At 34.4% G+C, this 18,047-nt stretch overlaps 2 protein-coding genes and 1 pseudogene across 3 annotated transcripts; all 3 read right to left on the bottom strand.

The window, feature by feature from the left end:
• Positions 1-269: 269 nt before the first annotated feature.
• On the bottom strand, positions 270-3,943 carry LOC146897096 (nucleolar GTP-binding protein 1-like). The gene is made up of 3 exons (XM_085731515.1): positions 3,817-3,943; positions 1,552-3,595; positions 270-539 (listed from the first exon to the last, which is right to left on the bottom strand). Exon 2 carries the CDS (start codon positions 3,576-3,578, stop codon positions 1,557-1,559), a length of 2,022 nt encoding a protein of 673 aa, XP_085587641.1. The 5' UTR covers positions 3,579-3,595; positions 3,817-3,943; the 3' UTR covers positions 270-539; positions 1,552-1,556.
• Positions 3,944-5,979: 2,036 nt separating this feature from the next.
• On the bottom strand, positions 5,980-10,172 carry LOC146897095 (disease resistance-like protein DSC1; annotated as a pseudogene). Its single transcript, XR_015022140.1, has 4 exons — positions 9,562-10,172; positions 8,085-9,153; positions 7,675-7,983; positions 5,980-7,561 (listed from the first exon to the last, which is right to left on the bottom strand). The product of XR_015022140.1 is annotated as a disease resistance-like protein DSC1 (transcript).
• A 6,125-nt stretch (positions 10,173-16,297) lies between these two features.
• On the bottom strand, positions 16,298-17,831 carry LOC146897094 (F-box protein CPR1-like). The gene has a single exon (XM_085737500.1). It carries the CDS (start codon positions 17,768-17,770, stop codon positions 16,496-16,498), a length of 1,275 nt encoding a protein of 424 aa, XP_085593626.1. The 5' UTR covers positions 17,771-17,831; the 3' UTR covers positions 16,298-16,495.
• Positions 17,832-18,047: the final 216 nt, after the last annotated feature.

Below are 18,047 nucleotides of genomic sequence, written 5' to 3'. Positions count from 1 at the left end.
AATAAAAATTGTGGGATAGATTCATTATTTTCTTGCCCTTTACCAATGTAGATAGACCTCTAGACTAATCTGGGAATAGGATGCAATTGATTTGGAAGAGTATACTAATTATTGATTTGCATCACCTAAATAAAATCATATTCTGTTCACTTTGAAAAAGTGGGTTCAACTTCAGTTTAAGAAATATTACATCAAATTTTTTATGCTGTGTTCATATCAAAATGAAAACAGAAACAAGAACGAGCAACAAATTTAACAGGTCATCGCAGTTGAAACAAAACAACAAAACTTCGAATAACCAACAACCACAGTTGCAAAATGTGAAACAAATACTCAAATATCTCAGCGTACATAAACAACTCAAAATTCATAAAGTGCATCCAAAATTGAACTAAAGAAACATTAATAAATAATAATATAAAAGGTGTAAGTGTATAACAAAAACTTCTCTGCAGCAAGCACCATGCATTTAACTCCAGGAGAACATAAATAATATGATAGAACAAAATTCTTGACACCCACAAAGCCATCATCATTGCCTGCAAAGAAAATAATTATTTTAGTGACACTGGTGGATTGTTACAAAAAAGAATTGTCTAAGAACACAACATATTATCTAATTTTAGACGAAACTCAAGACTTAGATTGGAATTTAGAGAAGGGGGGAAAGGGTTAGGGAGAGAAATCAACATCCTTTGTTTGAAAGACAGAGAGAAATGGGGCTCAGCAAGTATATAAAATTATGGAACCTTAAACCGTGACCAAGAAACAAAATCAGATATTCATTCAGTGGTTTACAAAAACAGGATTTAAATAAATGATATCATCAAGACCAAGGCTTGCATAGTGCTGCAGGGGAACAAACAAAATTAAGACTTACGACATGCATGATTCAAGAAAAATGGAAACTCAGTCAGATATTGGAGTGCAGTTAGAAAACTCATGACTAGAATGGCATATGCAGAAATTGAACTTGATGCAACAAGATTTGTAAATCACCCCACTTAATAAAATGAAAAACAACTTGCTTGGTTATAACAGCCGCACATTTCCTTCAATCCATTTTAACAGTGAGATGGAAAAATAAATCATTATAAAGTTTTTGATGAAATCGTGTAAATTTTTAACATAAAGAAACTAGTAGGAAAAACATTATATGCAAATATTTATTTAAATCTAGCCAATTCTTCTCCACAGTCACCTTGTAATATTCAAGGTTGAGATGTCAAATGTAATTATCAGGCAAGTACTACAGAACATAAAACGAAAAAATAGTGTATTTTTAAAAGTTCGTGAAATGGAAAAAATTTTCAACATAACTAAAAAAAAAAAATTAAAAGCAACAATTGATTTACAATTGGGTGACCGATTATTCTTTGCCACAACTACCATATAATATTCATGGTTGAGAAAGAAAAATATAATAAATCATGCAAGTACCACAAAACATAACGAAAATGTGTATAAGTTCAAGAAAACTAATGAAAATTTTGGAGTGCCGTGACTTGCTACATGGTAAATAATCAAAGTTGCATAGACAAAGTTTAATACCTATTTTAGCGCCTGTCTGTCTTTCCTTTGGAGCGCTTTCCAGAATACAAGTGCTTTGGTTTAAGGTTAACGATGACTCTATCAGCTTCTCCACGCTTGGCATTCTTGTTTCTCTTCTTGGAAGATCCCTTCGCAAGTTTAATTGCTTTGATCTTTTGAGCAGAATCCCTAAGGCCTTCTCCAGGAACAACTTCATGTGGTGGTCGAGAGACTGACCTGGAACGAGACAGTGATCTACTGAGACGCTGTTTCTTGCTAGGTGTGTCGTCATCAATATCCATCCCATCGTTTCTTCCTTCTGGTGATCTCTCCCTCTTCCGACCTTTCCTAGATGCAGATCTGCTACGCATTCTGTTAATAGCCATAGAAGGATCAAGCCCAAGAGACGACAGCTGCCTTCCCATTCTTTCTGTTGTGAACTGCCTGTCCTTGTCGAATTTCCTTGAAACGGTTGGTCGGCTCTCAGCAGTGCTCTTTTTAATCCGATGTTGTTGGATTAGAATACTTTTCTTCCTCCTAATCTCAGCTAAAGCCTCTTGCTGTTCCGGTGTCAATTCAGTTCCATCTATCTCAAAATCATCATCATCAGCTTCTGCCTGCCTTAACCCTTCCTCTCTTTCCAACTCTTCCACCCTATGTAGAATGTCAGGGTCAATGAAATCATACACATTGTGACCATCCAAAATTTCTGGCAGATTATCTTCTTTCCATTCATCATCAGCCAGAATATAATGCTTTCTCAAATTCATGGAGTATACACCAGCGCCTCCATTTTCTTCCTCCAGATCCTTCTCAGTTTTTCTCTTCTCCTCAGCGGCTGCTTGCTTAGCTTTAGCTTCCAAAACTGCTGGGGGAATACACGGAGGCCTTTCCTTCTGGTCACGTGGTTTCGGAACTGCAACATGAAACCTGTTCAGACAGTCGTTGATTTTCTTAGACTTCATCTTAATCTCAACCCTCTGGTTCAGCAATCTCTCACAGGCAGCATTTTTCACAGCAATCACACCTTCTTCAGTCAACGCACTCATCGTCAGCAACACATCAGCATCCGTCCCCTCACCTCCATGACCAATTGAAGTCTTCAACGCTTCAGCTTTCATGTCATTCACCAACTTCATATCCTCCTCAGATAACCCATCCAACGGCTGCAAATCAGTCTTGTTGCACACAACAATCAAAGGCTTGTTCAAGAACAAAGACTTAATACTCTGAAACAAAGCAGCCTGCTGAGCAATAGTATACCCACAAGACCCTGATATATCCAAGAAGAACAATATTGCCGCTCTCAAATGCGCAAGAGCAGTAATACTGCACATCTCAATAATATTCCGATCCTCAAACGGCCTATCCAAAATCCCAGGTGTATCAATGACTTGATACCTTAAATACTTATAATCCGTATGACCCACAAACAACGACTTAGTGGTAAACGCATACGGCTGAACTTCAACATCAGCCCTAGTAATCTTGTTGATAAAAGAACTCTTCCCGACATTGGGATACCCACAAATCAAAATAGTCCTGGTATTTGGATCAATTGAAGGAAGCCTAGCCATATGCTGCCTAACCTGCTCCAAATACGCCAAACTCGGTCCAATCCTCTTAAGCACAGTACACATCCTCCCAAGAGCAGCAACCTTCAAGCACTTACAGCGATACAACGAATCACCATATTTAAGCAACTTAACATAATCTTTGGCAATCTTACCAATAAGATTCCTAGCAGTATTAATCTGACCAAGTGCAAGCTTGTAATGATCCTTGTTATACAACACATGAAGCAGATCACCGTAAAAAGGATGAATGTCCCCAAGACGAGGAAACTCATCGATTATGGTTGAAAGCTTTTCATGAAAATTAGTCTGGGTGTACTTGACTTTTCGCATGTAGAATTGTCGGAGACGTGAAATTGCATAGCCTTTGTGAACAACGGTTGGTGTTTGACGTTGGGTTCGTGAGAGAATGATGTCAACGAAATCTTTTCCATTTGGTACGACGGTAATCTTCTTGAAATTGTATTGCACCATTTTTGTTTTGTATCAACCTATCAAAAAAAGATAATTCCAAGTTATTAGAAATGAAACAAACAAACAATCCCGTAGCTATAGACCGACCCACACACAAACATAACTATAACAACATCAAATTTTTAAAAAAATCTAATCTAAGATCCAAACAGGCCCTAAGTTTAGTTTAAAGAGTAAACTACAGAGCTTAACCGGGAAAGGGGAACGAAAATTGGAAAGAATGAAAGAAAAGGAAAACCTGAATGGACTTTTTCACTGGAACTCGGTGGGTGATACTCCGACGGTGTAAAGGGGCAGCTGCAGAGGCTGGCTGCACTAGTTAGGGGTTTTAGAACGAATAAGGTTTACGTACCAAGGAAAGGAATGAGGGAAGGGAAAGACTCTTGGGTTAAATTCGACCCGGTATGGCCGGCCCAGTTACACTAATTGGGTTAGGTTGCTATTTGCACCTCTCTCTTAGGATGTGGCAAAATGGATTATTTCGATTTGGATTCGGATCAAAATAATTCATTAGTCGATTAAGCTTAAGTGGGTAATAAACTATCAATTGACCAATTCTTCCAAGAAAATACATGATATTCATCTATCATAACCTCCACGTTTGTTGGTCCTGAAACCAAGAAATGTAACTTGATATGTACTATAGTGTGTCTCCATAAATATAATAACATGTATGTTCTCAAGTTTATCATGCACAAAAAATCTTGGAGTGTATGGTCTATTTGGAAGACATTCAGCTCCGGTACAACAGAAGAATGCATCAAAATGGTATGAATATGTTCATACCGCCTCATCGCACATCCGAGATGTGATCAGGGCCGTCCCTGAGAATTCGGAGGCTCGGCTCTGGGAATGAAAAGAGGCCAGTGATAAAATCAAAACGTATTTTTTTTAAAAGAGCAATGCTCTATTTATATTTTTTAAAAGATAAATACAACGTGCCGTATATATGCGGTACACCCATAGGTGAAAATAACTACCGTATACATGAGGAATCCCCACCTAACACCAAAAGCAAGAGGAAAATTAAACCTGCACAAAACAATCAAAAGTCATGCGCTGTTTGCACCCCCTTTATTGCAGGATAGTATACTACTGGATAGTATACTACTGGGTATAATTTTTTTTTTGAGGCCCATCCTTGGGGGAGGCCCAGCTCGGTTGAGCTGTTTGCACCCCCTCAAGGCCGGCCCTGGATGTGATGATAAATCATATTGCAACCGCAATTTATCCAATCGGAGTACCAACATATGTCGTCGAATAGACACGTTTGACAATGTTTGTCATCGAGCCTGAATATCATGTCATCGATCTACAGGTGATCAAAGAATGTATTGTATCTGTACATAAAAATTTGTTTGCTCAAATATAAGGACATAAAATACGTAACGAGTTTGATACAAATATTTAACGTTTTTTTTTTTTTTTTTGCATATAACATAACAAAATATTTAACAGAAACACAAAGTTTGAAGATCACGTTGTCGATCTATAGGTGATCGAAGAATGTCTTGTATCTATACATAAAAATTTATTGGCGCAGATATAAGAACATAAAATATGTAACGAGTGCATAATACATATATTTAATGGTGTTTTTCATATAACATAACAAAATATTTAATAAAAACACAAAACTTGAAAATCACTTCGTCGATCTACATGTGATCAAAGAATGTCTTGTATCCTTATATAAAAATTTGTATGCGCATATATAAGAACATCAAATATGTAACGAATGTGATACAAATATTTAACGGTATGTTGCATGTAACATAACAAAATAATAAATAGAAACACTACATTAATCAAGACATTAATCAAGATCGAGTGAGGATAAGATTAAGGCTATGGATGTTGAAATTCAAGATATTAAAGCACATATTCGTTTGCTCGAGGAAAGAGTACGTAAGCTTCAACAAGAGAAGTCGCAGTTAGAAGATGCTTGAACAATTTATAAATTTCTTTGAGGATTTATTTTTATTTTTATAATTATGTAAATAAGTCAAGATCTTGTGTTTACAATTTTTTGACGTTAATTTTCTTCTCTCCAGAAAATAGATGTGAACAATTTCCATATGTAATAAATGATGTGATAGCTACATAAAAAAATTCAATAAATTATACTAACATGTTAAAATAAAATTTAAGCCTTTGTTTGGAAGTTTAAAAAGGGAGGAGAGGGAGAATTTTGGATAAAAGGAATGAGAAAATGTAAATGGATTATAATATCTTAGCTTTGTTCCTAATTTTGGGTATTGCGGGTTTGAACTCGCGATATTCAAATGCACCACGATCTTTTACCATTTGAGTTGCACCTATGGGACTCCTCCATATAAACATAGCATATTAAATTACAATCAAATTAATTAAGTAACCAAAAAGGTGAAGAATAATAATATATGAGAATCATAAAAATTTCTTATTGAATAATCCAATGTGTCAAAGTACAAGTGTTTTCCTCCTCTTCTTATCCTTCATGTGAATCAATGTCATTGTCTTTTATCTCATGACATATTTCATCACACTGAATATTCCTACGCATACATGATTCTACATCATTGTCTAACTTCAACATGCCTAAAAGACTAAAAAATAAATTCTGAGGTATATATTGGGCATATTCCACACTCTTTCACACTGAGAAAACAATCATGTTCCTCACTATCAGTTGTAACATTGAATTCAAAAGAAACATTTCCTTCGTTGATGTATTGTATGATACCAAAACAGTATGGATCATACCATACGAAAACATGATCCATATCCAAATTTGTTATAGGTTCACTATGCCACTCAGAAGAAACTCCCACCTGACTTCCATCTTCCCTGTAACATTTGCACCGAATTTTAGCACCACTGCCACGCTCATTCTTCATTCCATTGGATGGAGAAACAACCACGGCGAAAATGAATCCCAACGAGTAATATATGTCCGACAATCCAATAGTTAGTTTGGAATCTGATGTTTTGTATTTGAGCTGGCTTGGAATTCTGCTTCCTGGTAAACACACCACAACACTATCATAATTGTAGCTATGAATTTCTGAACAACGTTTATCTACTAGTACATTGTACAATGCAACACTCTTCATTACTAGTATTGTGTCTTCCGTGATGCATTTGAGTGAAAGTTCATTTGATCCCAACATTTTTCCATTCTTGAATGAAATATATTTCTCATCTCCGTTCCTATGTTTTGACATAGTCTTCAAAGTTGATACTTCAACCAATGAGGTGCAGTTTTCAGCACGAAGTTCTTTGATGTGTTCAGGAAGCTCTGGCAAAGAAATAAGCATTTTACAATTGTTTAAGGATAGAATTGTTAGGTTTGAGAGATACTTGATGTTTATAGGCAACATCTTCACATTGCTTCCATCTAGTCTTAATTCATACAATGCTGATAATGAATCGATGTTCGTGGGAAGCTCAAACAAGTTGCGACAATCTTTCAAGACCAATGTTTTTAATAATGATTCCAAACCATTATGACATTCAAATATCTCTTCCAACTTTGATTTTTTTACCACACTGCAATTGGAAATCCAAAGCTGAGTTAACAATCTCAAGTGAGAAAATTCTTTTGCCACATTTTGCAGCCTTAAACCTTGTAGATTAAGCCAGGAAAGATTGCTCATACGACCAATTGATGGGTGCAATGTTTTGACTATTGTGTTGCTTAAATCCAACCCTTCAATTGAATCAGAGGACAAAGAAAATTCAATGAGACTTGAGCAGCCATTAACATCAATATTCTTTAGAGATGTTAAATGCTTCTCGCATACAAGACTTTCCAATTTCTTGCACCTATCTAGTAGCAAAGTAACAAGTGTGTCATTATGAAAAGTTGATGGTTGAACTTCAGATAAACTTTCACAACCAGATAGAAACAACCATTTAAGTCTTGTTGCCTTAGATAAATCAGGGAGCTCCACCAATTGTTTGCATTCAGTTAAGTCAATTCCCTCTAAATTCACAAGCTCCTATAACAAGTAAAAAAGGAATTTCCTCAAATTGCATTTAAAGTATTAAATATGTTTTAAATTCTATAAGGAATTCAAACTTCATAAACAGTGAACACACTGCATAACCGTACCTGAATCCCATACCATAGATGTTCTACATGGCTATGCGGCAAGCGAATCTCAACAAGAAGCTCGGCATAAAAAGGTTGGGGAAGAGACTTAAAAGGGTATCCATACCACTCAAGATATCTCAATTTATCACAAAATGGCATTATGCCTTGATCAGGATGATACAAGGTAGTCAATCTCTTCTTACCCAGAGGGACATGTAGTCTAAGAAATCTTAGTTTAGTGATCAAATTGAACGTGTCATCTTGGATATGTAAGTCTACTTTTTGAGTCAAATCAAATACTATACCTTCAACTTCATTATAAGCCCCCTAGCAAACAATTCAAATAAAGAGGTAAGAAAATGGTAACAAGTTTAGCTATATAACTTTTAACTAGAAACATATATTGACAAGATTTTAGAATTTCATACCTTGTTATTTTTAAGGAAACCACAAACTTCTTCGATATCTCTCAATCGGCTACATTTCCGTGGGTCTCTTCTTGTTTGATCTTTTTTGTATTGAACTATATCAAAAGCCAGTTTTTGGTGCAAGTCATGCATTTGTATTTTGTTGTCATTTGTAATGGTGATAAGAGCTTTATCTTTAAGGATATGTATTCCACCAGAAGCATCAAAGCCACAAGCATCTAGTATACTTATAACAAAATCTTTATTTTCATCTTTGAAAAAGAATGCAATGTCGAGAATCATTTCTTTCTCTTGCACTTCTAATCCATTATAGCTCACTCTTAACACATCTTGTATTTCGCACAACGATTCTCCCTTCCTATCCAAATTGTTCAATTCAAATTCCAGAAATTCTAGATTTCTAGAATGAAAATGTGAACCCAATACTTTTAAAGCTAAAGGAACACCACGTGCACACGCAACTGCCCTTTTAGAGAGACGCTCATAACCCACTTTAGGATGCTTTTGCTTGAAGGCAGCCAAGCTAAAAAGTTCTATCGATTCTTTGAAATTCCATTTTTTGACCTCATATATCTCATCAACTCTTCCATTAAGAGTTTCCCTATTTTTTGTTGTGATAATGATTCTACTATTTGGTGCAAGTTCATTGAGTTCTCCACACAAATAATCTAATTGCATACCATTATCAACATCATCAAGTACAATGAAAACTCTTTTACCACTAATTTCATGAAAATTAGATGTAGTAATTAGTTGCTTTAGGAGATCATTGAGAAGCTTATCACGCAGATATGGAAGTCCAAATTCTTTTGACCCATGGCTTATGCTTTCTAAGAAGCATGCACTGTCAAAATGCATGAAGTGCTTGGAAAACATTTGTCTAGCTATGGTTGTTTTTCCTAATCCATTCATACCCCAAATTCCAATTCTTGGAACCTTTTTAAGATAATTCTCAACTTCTTCATCTTTTTCATCAAATTGAATGAGATCTCTTAGTTCATTAGGATACAACCGGGATAGTGTTTGTAAAACGTCTTTCAGAATACATTGAATGAATTGAGAATCATCACTAGACAAAAAAATATAAGTAAAAAAATATGAATACAAATATGAAATACAGAATAAAATAGACTTAATCATGAATGCTTCAATTTTCTAGATACTCACCCCATAAGGCGAATAAACGGAGTTTGAATCCCGGATTCACCATTTATTCACCTCATAGGATGAGTATCTAACCACTAGATTAAGTGACCAAAAATATATATACTTTTGACTAAAGTTTCAATTTAGTTCTTAAACTATAAAATTCTCTCCTATTTGATCCATTATTATAACGATTTAGATATAATGTAGATCTTGATATTTAAAAGCAGAAACACCAAACTTAATTTGATATCGATGTTGTGATTGCGTGAATTCATAAAGTACTGATCGCAGAAAATCAAAATCCAAGAAAGAGCATGTAGTAATTTACCTATAGTGACGAGAGTCCCGTGCGGATATAGCAGCAACCTCTGCAAGAGCAGCTTTCCACTTGGACACTTTTTCCGGATTCGTGAGATCATCACATTGATTGTTCCTGAGCTCTCTCTCATATCTTGCGAATGCTTTCTCATAACTCCCTGTCCCAGAACCTACAATATTTGATGGATCGGTTTCATAGTAAAAAGGTAAAACTACTTGTCCATGATGTTTTCTACATTCTAGTATATGGAGGAGTTCCTCCAAACACCACTTTGAGGTTACAAAGTTTTTTGAGAAAACAATGACAGATATTTGTGAGTCATGGATTGCTTGGATAAGCATTGGTCCAACCTCATCTCCAACTTTAACATATAAATCAATATATGTTTCAATATTTTCCTTTTTGAGAGCTTCATGAAGCTTTCCTGTGAAATTTTTCCTTGTGTCTTCACCCCTAAAGCTAATGAATACATCGTATTTTTTTCTGGTAGAGGTTACCATACTAATTTAGATATAGGTAATCAATTAGCTATCCTAAGTGTAAAAAGGATCGATTAGAACATGAACCTATTTAGGTGAAAACAGAACTTGAACTTGTTATGTGTGTGTGTATATTATCATAACCTCACATCTTAGATTATCACATACTTGAGATAAAACAAATTGCATTAAAATATATTAATACATTATTATACTTCAATTTGGAGGCGAAGACTTAGAGTCGTCGCTTAAAATGTATCATAACATTAAACTTAATGAAAAATTATAAATAAATAAAAAACTAAAATAATATTTTTTAGGTAAGATTTTGTTTGTTACTACAACCACCCTTACTTTTTCCATATTACAACTACACTTAATATCATTTATTTAGTCTGTGTAGTATTTTATTAAATGTAAGTTAAAGTCATGTGAACTGTGAAGGAGACAACATAATATTTTACTTTTGAAAAGAGACAAGGGAGAGATATTAAAAAAATTAATCTTAGGCTGTCATCACTTATTATGCTGACTGATTGTGCCGTTTTATTTGTAAGGAATAGGCTATAATAATGTGATGCTTGTCCATTTGCCCTTTAGGGCGGCTGGTTAGAGCATATATTCGATTTGGATAAAATAAGGAATTTACTCCTTAGTCCCTCCACTTCCATTATTAAAATATATGCCCCTCACAATGTCATATTATCTATAATTAGTCAAAAAAATCATATTATCTATAAACATCCGTTAAGCAACTTGTACATATCCAGTAAAAAAACTAGTACATATTTGATTCCAATGATTAAAAAAATTAAGCAATCAACAATTCAAACTTTTTATTTCCACTCAAAAATAATTCAAACTTTTTTTAATAATATATTTTCTTATAAAAAAATACACCTAATTAATTAACTCTTTTGTTTTTTTTTCTTTTTGACAGATAATTGACTACTTTTGATTTTATTGTTTAAATAAAATATTTAAGTAAAGGACAAAATTAAAATATAAGAAAGAAAATTGAAGTGAAATAGACAATTGTGATACGCTACTTACCCACAGAAGGAAAATCTGTCAACACTAATAGATGTTTCTGATGTACAAGTGGGTAGGAGGGAAACATTCGTGTGTGGACTTGATAAAGGTTTCCCCACTTGTGGGATTGGGGGGACTGAGATTTTTATTATGAGGTCAAACATGAGAAAGTGTATTCCCGCAATCAACATATTTTTATAGCATGTGTTTGACACGTTTTGTTTTCTAGTACCAAAGGCCGTTGATCTCCTACAAAGAGTTCAAAGGGTCATGCGTAGCAATGAGCAATGATGTATCCCCTGGGTCTATGAATGTTGATTTCAAAACCATTGGTTTAGCCATTGAAAAATGATTAGTGACAGCAGCTTGCTTCTATTCATGCATGGGTAAATATCAATAAAATTAATAGATTTATATATATCAAATTATTCAACGTGCTTATAACGATCTAGCATCGTCAAAAATTGAAGATTTGCAAGGATCACTAGAGGCTCATGAGCTGAGACTTGTTGCAAGCAAGCTCAAACATTCAAGAAAGGTGGTGGAATTGATAGATTCAAATGGAAGAAAGGCTAGGGAAAGTACAAGAAAGGTAATTGGTTGAATTAAGAGAATACTAAATATGATGAGAAACGTGAATCCTCTAATAAAAGACAAGGAGGGGCATCAAATCAAAAAGTTCAAAGGGAATTTTTTTACATTAGGAATTGTATGCAACTGCAAGTCTTAAAAAGGTTCAATATGAATAATTGCAACCCTGCAGATACACCAGTTGTAGTGAATTTCAAGCTTGAGAAACTAATTGAAGAAGAAAAAGTGGATTCAACATTGTTCAAACAAATTGTTGGTTCACTTAGGCTAGATATATATTTTGCAGTGTGATTAATAAGTAGGTTTATGGATGATCTTAGAAGATCTCGAATGAATGTAGCAATAAGAAAATTAAGGTGCTTAAAAGGCACATTGTGGTTTGGAATTATATTTCTAAAAGTTGCAGAGCAGACAGATGCATTGCTAATTTGTTTTCTCTGATGCTGACTGATGAGGAGACAGTAGATAGAAGGAGCACTGCTGGATATTTCTTTAAGTTTCTTGGAGCACTAATCTTTTGGTGTTAAAAGAATCAACATATGGTGTCATTATCATCATGCGAGACTGAGTACATAGCAATTTGGTTTGGCTTTGTGCTTAAGGAGCTAATGGCTGAAGTGAAGAAATCAATCAAACTGCTAATAGATAATAAGTCAGCAATAAATCTAGCGAATAACCCATTGTTGCATGGCAGAAGCGAACACATAGGAGTAATATTTTATTTCCTAAGAGAGCAGGTGAACAATGGAAGGCTTAAAGTGATGCATTGTCCAACTGAGTCTAAAATTGCAGATGCCTTGATGAATGGAGCAAAAGTTGACGGATTTTTGTTAGTTAGAGATGAACTAGGTGTAATTCAATTTGATGAATAAGAGGTTGAATTAAGGGAGAATGGTGTGAGTAATTCAACCATGAATAGTTAGGAAAATACCTAACTTGCTGTTAGTTAGTAGTTAGTTGTGTAACTGTTTTACTTGTGTTACAAGTCTAAAAATACCATTGTATATGTAATTGATTTTACTACTGATTCAATGATAAGTCGTATACACAATTGATCATATCCTCTTTCAATCGTTCCTTCTTTCTTTCTCATTGCTCAGTCTGTGTAAGTGTCCTTTACACTAACAGCTCATACATTAGTAAAAATGTAGATGTAAGGATGAATATAGATATAAGATTAGCATTCAAATTTGTGATGAAGATATATGTATTGTCATTGTGATTATTGATGTAGTATAACTTTTCACAAAATGACACTTCGTTTCATAATTGAGAAGAAAAAAAGGAGACCGATCTCTTTGTCTATAAGGGGCCGTCGAAGGACTACAAATAAATACATGCCTTCAATCTGAATTTAAGCTTATGAAGATTTAGAATTCTTAATACTCAACATCGGCTTTTTCTCTTTCAATTACCATATTCTTAGCAATATCTTCTATGTTCTCAACATTGTTATTTTTCCAACTCAGTACTTTTCTTTTGCTCAGCAAGAACTCTAATTTTTTTCATCCAACTTTTCTTTATGTTTTGATTCCTTCTGTTTCTTAGCATCTCTCATTCGCTGCATAAGCTTTTCTCTTTGCCGTAAAGCATCAATGTGATCCTCAACCATTTTTCTAGTCATGACAAAGACTTCGAAAAGGTTCTCAATATAGGATGTCATTTTCTGGATGAAATTCACAAGAAAAGGAGAAACTTTTGATGATTTTTAATCATTATTATTATTTTTATATAATTTAAGGATTAAGTACGAGAGAGTGATATACGTGAACTAAATTGATGGTTTATAAAATTGACAGTCTCATTATGGCATAATTTCCTTCAAGCGTATCATAATTTGAATCCAACTCCCGCTTCTTCTTGTTTACATTATCAATCTTCTCGTGGGTTTGTATGGTCATAGAGACTACATTTTTAGCTTCTTCCACAATTTCAGTTCTCTTCTCCTTACATCAAGCAAGCATCCTCTAACTGTGACTTCTCTTGTCGAACCCTACATGCTTTCTCCTCAAGCAAACGAATCTGTGGTTTGATATCTTAAATTTCAACATACCTGGCCTTGATCTTATCCTCAGCGGCACTGATGGACTCGTCAAACTTCATTATTATGTCGTTGGATGCTTGAAGCTTGGACATTGAATCTTTATTATCCACATTAAGATGTTGAAGAGTAACATTGCTCAGTTTTCCTTCATCAATATTCACTGTGGCTTCTGTGAAGATTCTGGTGAAATCAGTAAGACCAGAACTTTGTTTATCAGAAAGCTCATTAGCTCTATAATTGAATTTAACTAGTAAAGATTTCACCTCTTCTCCAAGAGTCATATCATTGGGTAAATGTTTCATTAAGTTTCTTGAAAATGCCAAATCCCTTAATTCATCAAGTATCGTCTTGATTGACTCACTCTGGGTTTCAGTAGCTTCTACTTGTGCTGTAGATTGAGAAGTCTGTGAAGAATGACCAAGTTCATTAGATAAGAGTTTGTCCATGATTGCCTAAGGGTCTTCTTCAAGGATTCTCTTATATTCAGAATGATCGATAAGAGAATATTCTGAATCCTTTGAAAAAGAAGGTTTACTTGATGAACTCTCGGCAGCCATTAAGGTGTTTGGATTTAGTTTGATAGTATAAGAATAAGATGGAATCCGTAGTTTCTTCACTAATGGTGGTGGTGATTGTTGAAGATTCTTAGTTTCCTGGTAATGAAGCAATCAACCATAAGTGTTATTAAGGAGTAAAGTAGTTTGTATTAAGAATGAAGGTTATTTCATGTCATTAAGGAGTAAAGAAACACCACATCTGTCTTCGACTTGTCTGCTGAATTTAATCTTGTCCGAGTGATAGATACTAGGATAATTCCCTTCCATGGTATAAAACAATAAAGTTCAGTTTTTCATGTAAAATTTTAGTGTGGATTTAGTAAAGGCAGTGGCAGATGTTGCTATATTTGTTTTAGACGATTTGTTTGGTTGTTATTTATGTTATACACAGCACTGTTTGAATATTATGCTGATCGTCGGTTTCATGATGACCTCGGTGATAAAGAATGTGAAAAATGTAAAGTATAGTAACTCATTAGCTTGTGTTATTGTGAAGTAGCTGCTGTCACATGCTCTGCTTGATTCAATTTTTTACGAGGAAACTATACATAAGTTAGGTAATTATGCATCACTGCACTTCAAAGTTGAATCTAACATTAGATAAGTTGAATTCTACCTAGTTTCTACATCAAGACACACAAGAACTTTGTACTTGGTGTTCGACCTTTCTACACATGTCTTGAATTTTGCAAACCTATGAGGAGAGGACCTGGCATATTTCACTGCACCTCGGATTTTTAAAACAGACTTCTCAATATCTTTCAACCCTTCCTTCACAACGAGGTTTAGGATATGCGCACAACAACGCAAATTTATGTACTCCCCCTTCATAAGTAAGCTATTACAAGATAATCGCTTCTTCTTCACATGTTGAATTCCATGATCGTTTGAGGAGGCGTTATCAAGTGTGACAGTCAAGATATTATTAACTCCTCATCCTGTCAAACAATTATCAATAGTGTTCGCCATAACCTCTTGACAAAAACTTAAAACCCTATTTTGCAAGGTCCAGTTATTGTCAATGAAGTGGGCAGTAACACACATGTAGCAGAGATTTTGGATAGATGTCCATGTATCAGCAGTTAGACAAACTCTTCGGCAGTGTTGGGCGAGAAAGATCTTCAGTTTCGCCTTTCTTACATCCCATAGCAACAGAGAATCATGTGCAAGTGTAGTGCGTGATATAAGATTGAATTTGGGTTCAAGTTAGTTACAAATTCTTGGAAATCTTGATGCTCAACTTTAGTGAAAGGAAGTTCCAAGCCTATAAACATCTTCACAAGCAAATACCTCAATTTCTGTTGATCGAATTTAGGCACTAAAGGGGATGAGGACGAAACTGCTCTTTGCCTCTTGTTAGCTTCGTTATTAGGGTTATTCTTGAAAATCTTAGAATGTGCTGCCATCGAACTAGTTCTACTTCAGTTCTGCGTAGAATAGTGATAGAAAAGCTAGGCAGTAGAATGAAAATGATATAAAAGTTCTAAAACAAAACAAAACACAATAAAAGAAGTAAAAGAACCAAAACAAAACAATGTTCAATAAATAATAATTGAGTCAGAACTTGTAATTGCAAACACAGTTATGGCTTCTTCACTATCCAACACAAAAACATTACTTCATACTCATTTGAAATAGTGAATTTCTCAGCAGTTTCTATGGAAAGTAATGAAAAGTTGATCACATTCATTTGATAGAGTATTTAAAAATTTGTAAAAGACTTTGCTATCTATATAAGTGAATACGCTTGTCTCATTTTTGCTTTCAAACAAAATTACTCCTATGTAAATACTATTTATGTAAATCCAAACAAGAACCTATAAGTGTAACAAAAAAAAAAAAAAAACAAGAACCTATAAATTATATCAATTGTCCTCTCTGACTCCCATTTCTAAATACCAATCATAGTATTCAAAAATTAGTGAATCTACAAAGAACTCCTTTTCCTAACTAATCATAGTGGTCAAAACCAAGAAAAACACTAGTAAAGGCTTCAATAAAATTTAATGAGACCATCAATTACCAATAGAGACACAAATAGAGACACAATAAACTTTTTGCTTCGTAGGATTTCCCATAACTATTCTCTCTTTTACATCATCATAATTTAAACATTATTTGAACTAAAATTAGTGTAGAAACTCTTATTTCCTATAACCTCTTATTTATAAGCTTATATTTTGGTTTATTTATAAAATCATTGCAGGGTAAAAGCAAATGAAAATTAAACTACCAACACATTAAATACTAATTCCTTCAAAAGAAAGAAAGCTTTCCTTATAAACTATAATTTTCAATCCAGCTAACTCTCCTTTAACCTTGATCTCCTCAATCCTTTGGGTACTTAAATCATACCAAGCTATCTCCTCATCATCTTTTCTGATGAATACAAAGCTCTTTATGCCTACCCCAAAAGGACGCATTATGCAAGGTGTAGGTCCAACAACAAAGAGTTTAATCCACGATTCTTTAACACCAAGTTCACCCAAAATCCATATGTCATAAAAACATGACGCCTCAATATGAGAGATGTAAGCAATAGACCCATGTATCAACACTAAGTACTTTTCCAATGTAGGTAACTCATAAAAACATGGGAATGAGATTCCTAATGCAAAGGAAGACTTGTTGCTTAAGCGCCCATCCGGGGGTAAAGGCGTGGTAGAGAATATCTCATTGATAAAGTCAAATGACACAATATCATCAGATGGGCCTAACATATGGCAAAATTCATTCAAGTTCACCGGATGGCCATCTGGCCAACAATTAAAACTCATCTCAATGGCATTGATTTTCCTCCAAGAGTTACTTTTGAGGCTATATATCTCCCAGAAAGGGTCATTCGTCTCCACTACTAGTCTATCCCAAACAGTGTGATACTCATCATAATCCACATCCCACAAATAGCTATCCTTATCAGGTACTTTAACCCAATTACCTTCAAAGTTTGAGGGATAATATGCAATGCGAATCAACTTATAGTCATATCTAACACGATCATAACCAAATGCCTTAGGACTTGTCTTCAACTCTATGTTGTCATACAGTTGAAAGCTAGGTGGAACAACCTTAAATTCTGTGGTAGCAGGATTCCACAACACAATTCTTGTGTTATCGTAATAGTAATTTCCTTGGTAGAGACAAAGAGTGCCATTAACACTAGCACAACCTAAAATCTCAATTTGAATCCCCTTAATTAATGGAGGTGGAAAATCTAATCTCTCCCCAACCTCCAACTTGTCACCAACAAATGTGCAGAAGGTGTAGGGAAAGGGAATCCTTTGTGTCCTTTCCTTTAGGATGAGAAGTGTATTTTCGTTGTCCTCATCGTGTTTGGATATGAAATTGGTGCGAAACATGGTCATAAAATCAGGGCTTTCGAACAAAAGAGAAAATGATTTTTTAACACATGTGAATCGTTTGAGGGATTTAAGAGGCAATTTGGAAAGAATAGGGATAGCAAGGTCGTTAGGAATGTAAGTAGTACTCACCAGCTTATGTGTTGCAGCAGCCATGAATTAAAATCTCTCTATGATGAAGGATAGAGAGGTTTGTATGCTTGTTGGATTGGGGTTATTAGATAAATTGCAAATAATTTATAAACCAGAAAAGATTTGTTTACTTAGTTGATAAGAAATTTTAAAATCTAAATGAATTTTATATTTCTTAATATATCATATCTTTTTACTTAATTGAAAAGATATTGTAAAAAATATTTGATTTTGTCTTTATAAATTCAGAGTATCTTTTCATTTCTTTTCTTAACTTTTTGAAAAGATATTGTAAAAAATA

The sequence above is a fragment of the Medicago sativa genome, chromosome 8 (assembly GCF_051527215.1).
Source record: "Medicago sativa cultivar Bolivia chromosome 8, Bolivia_mono, whole genome shotgun sequence".
Taxonomy (NCBI): domain Eukaryota; kingdom Viridiplantae; phylum Streptophyta; class Magnoliopsida; order Fabales; family Fabaceae; genus Medicago; species Medicago sativa.
The sequence above is the reverse complement of the archived record's forward strand: the minus strand, read 5'-3'. Positions and strand labels throughout refer to the sequence as shown.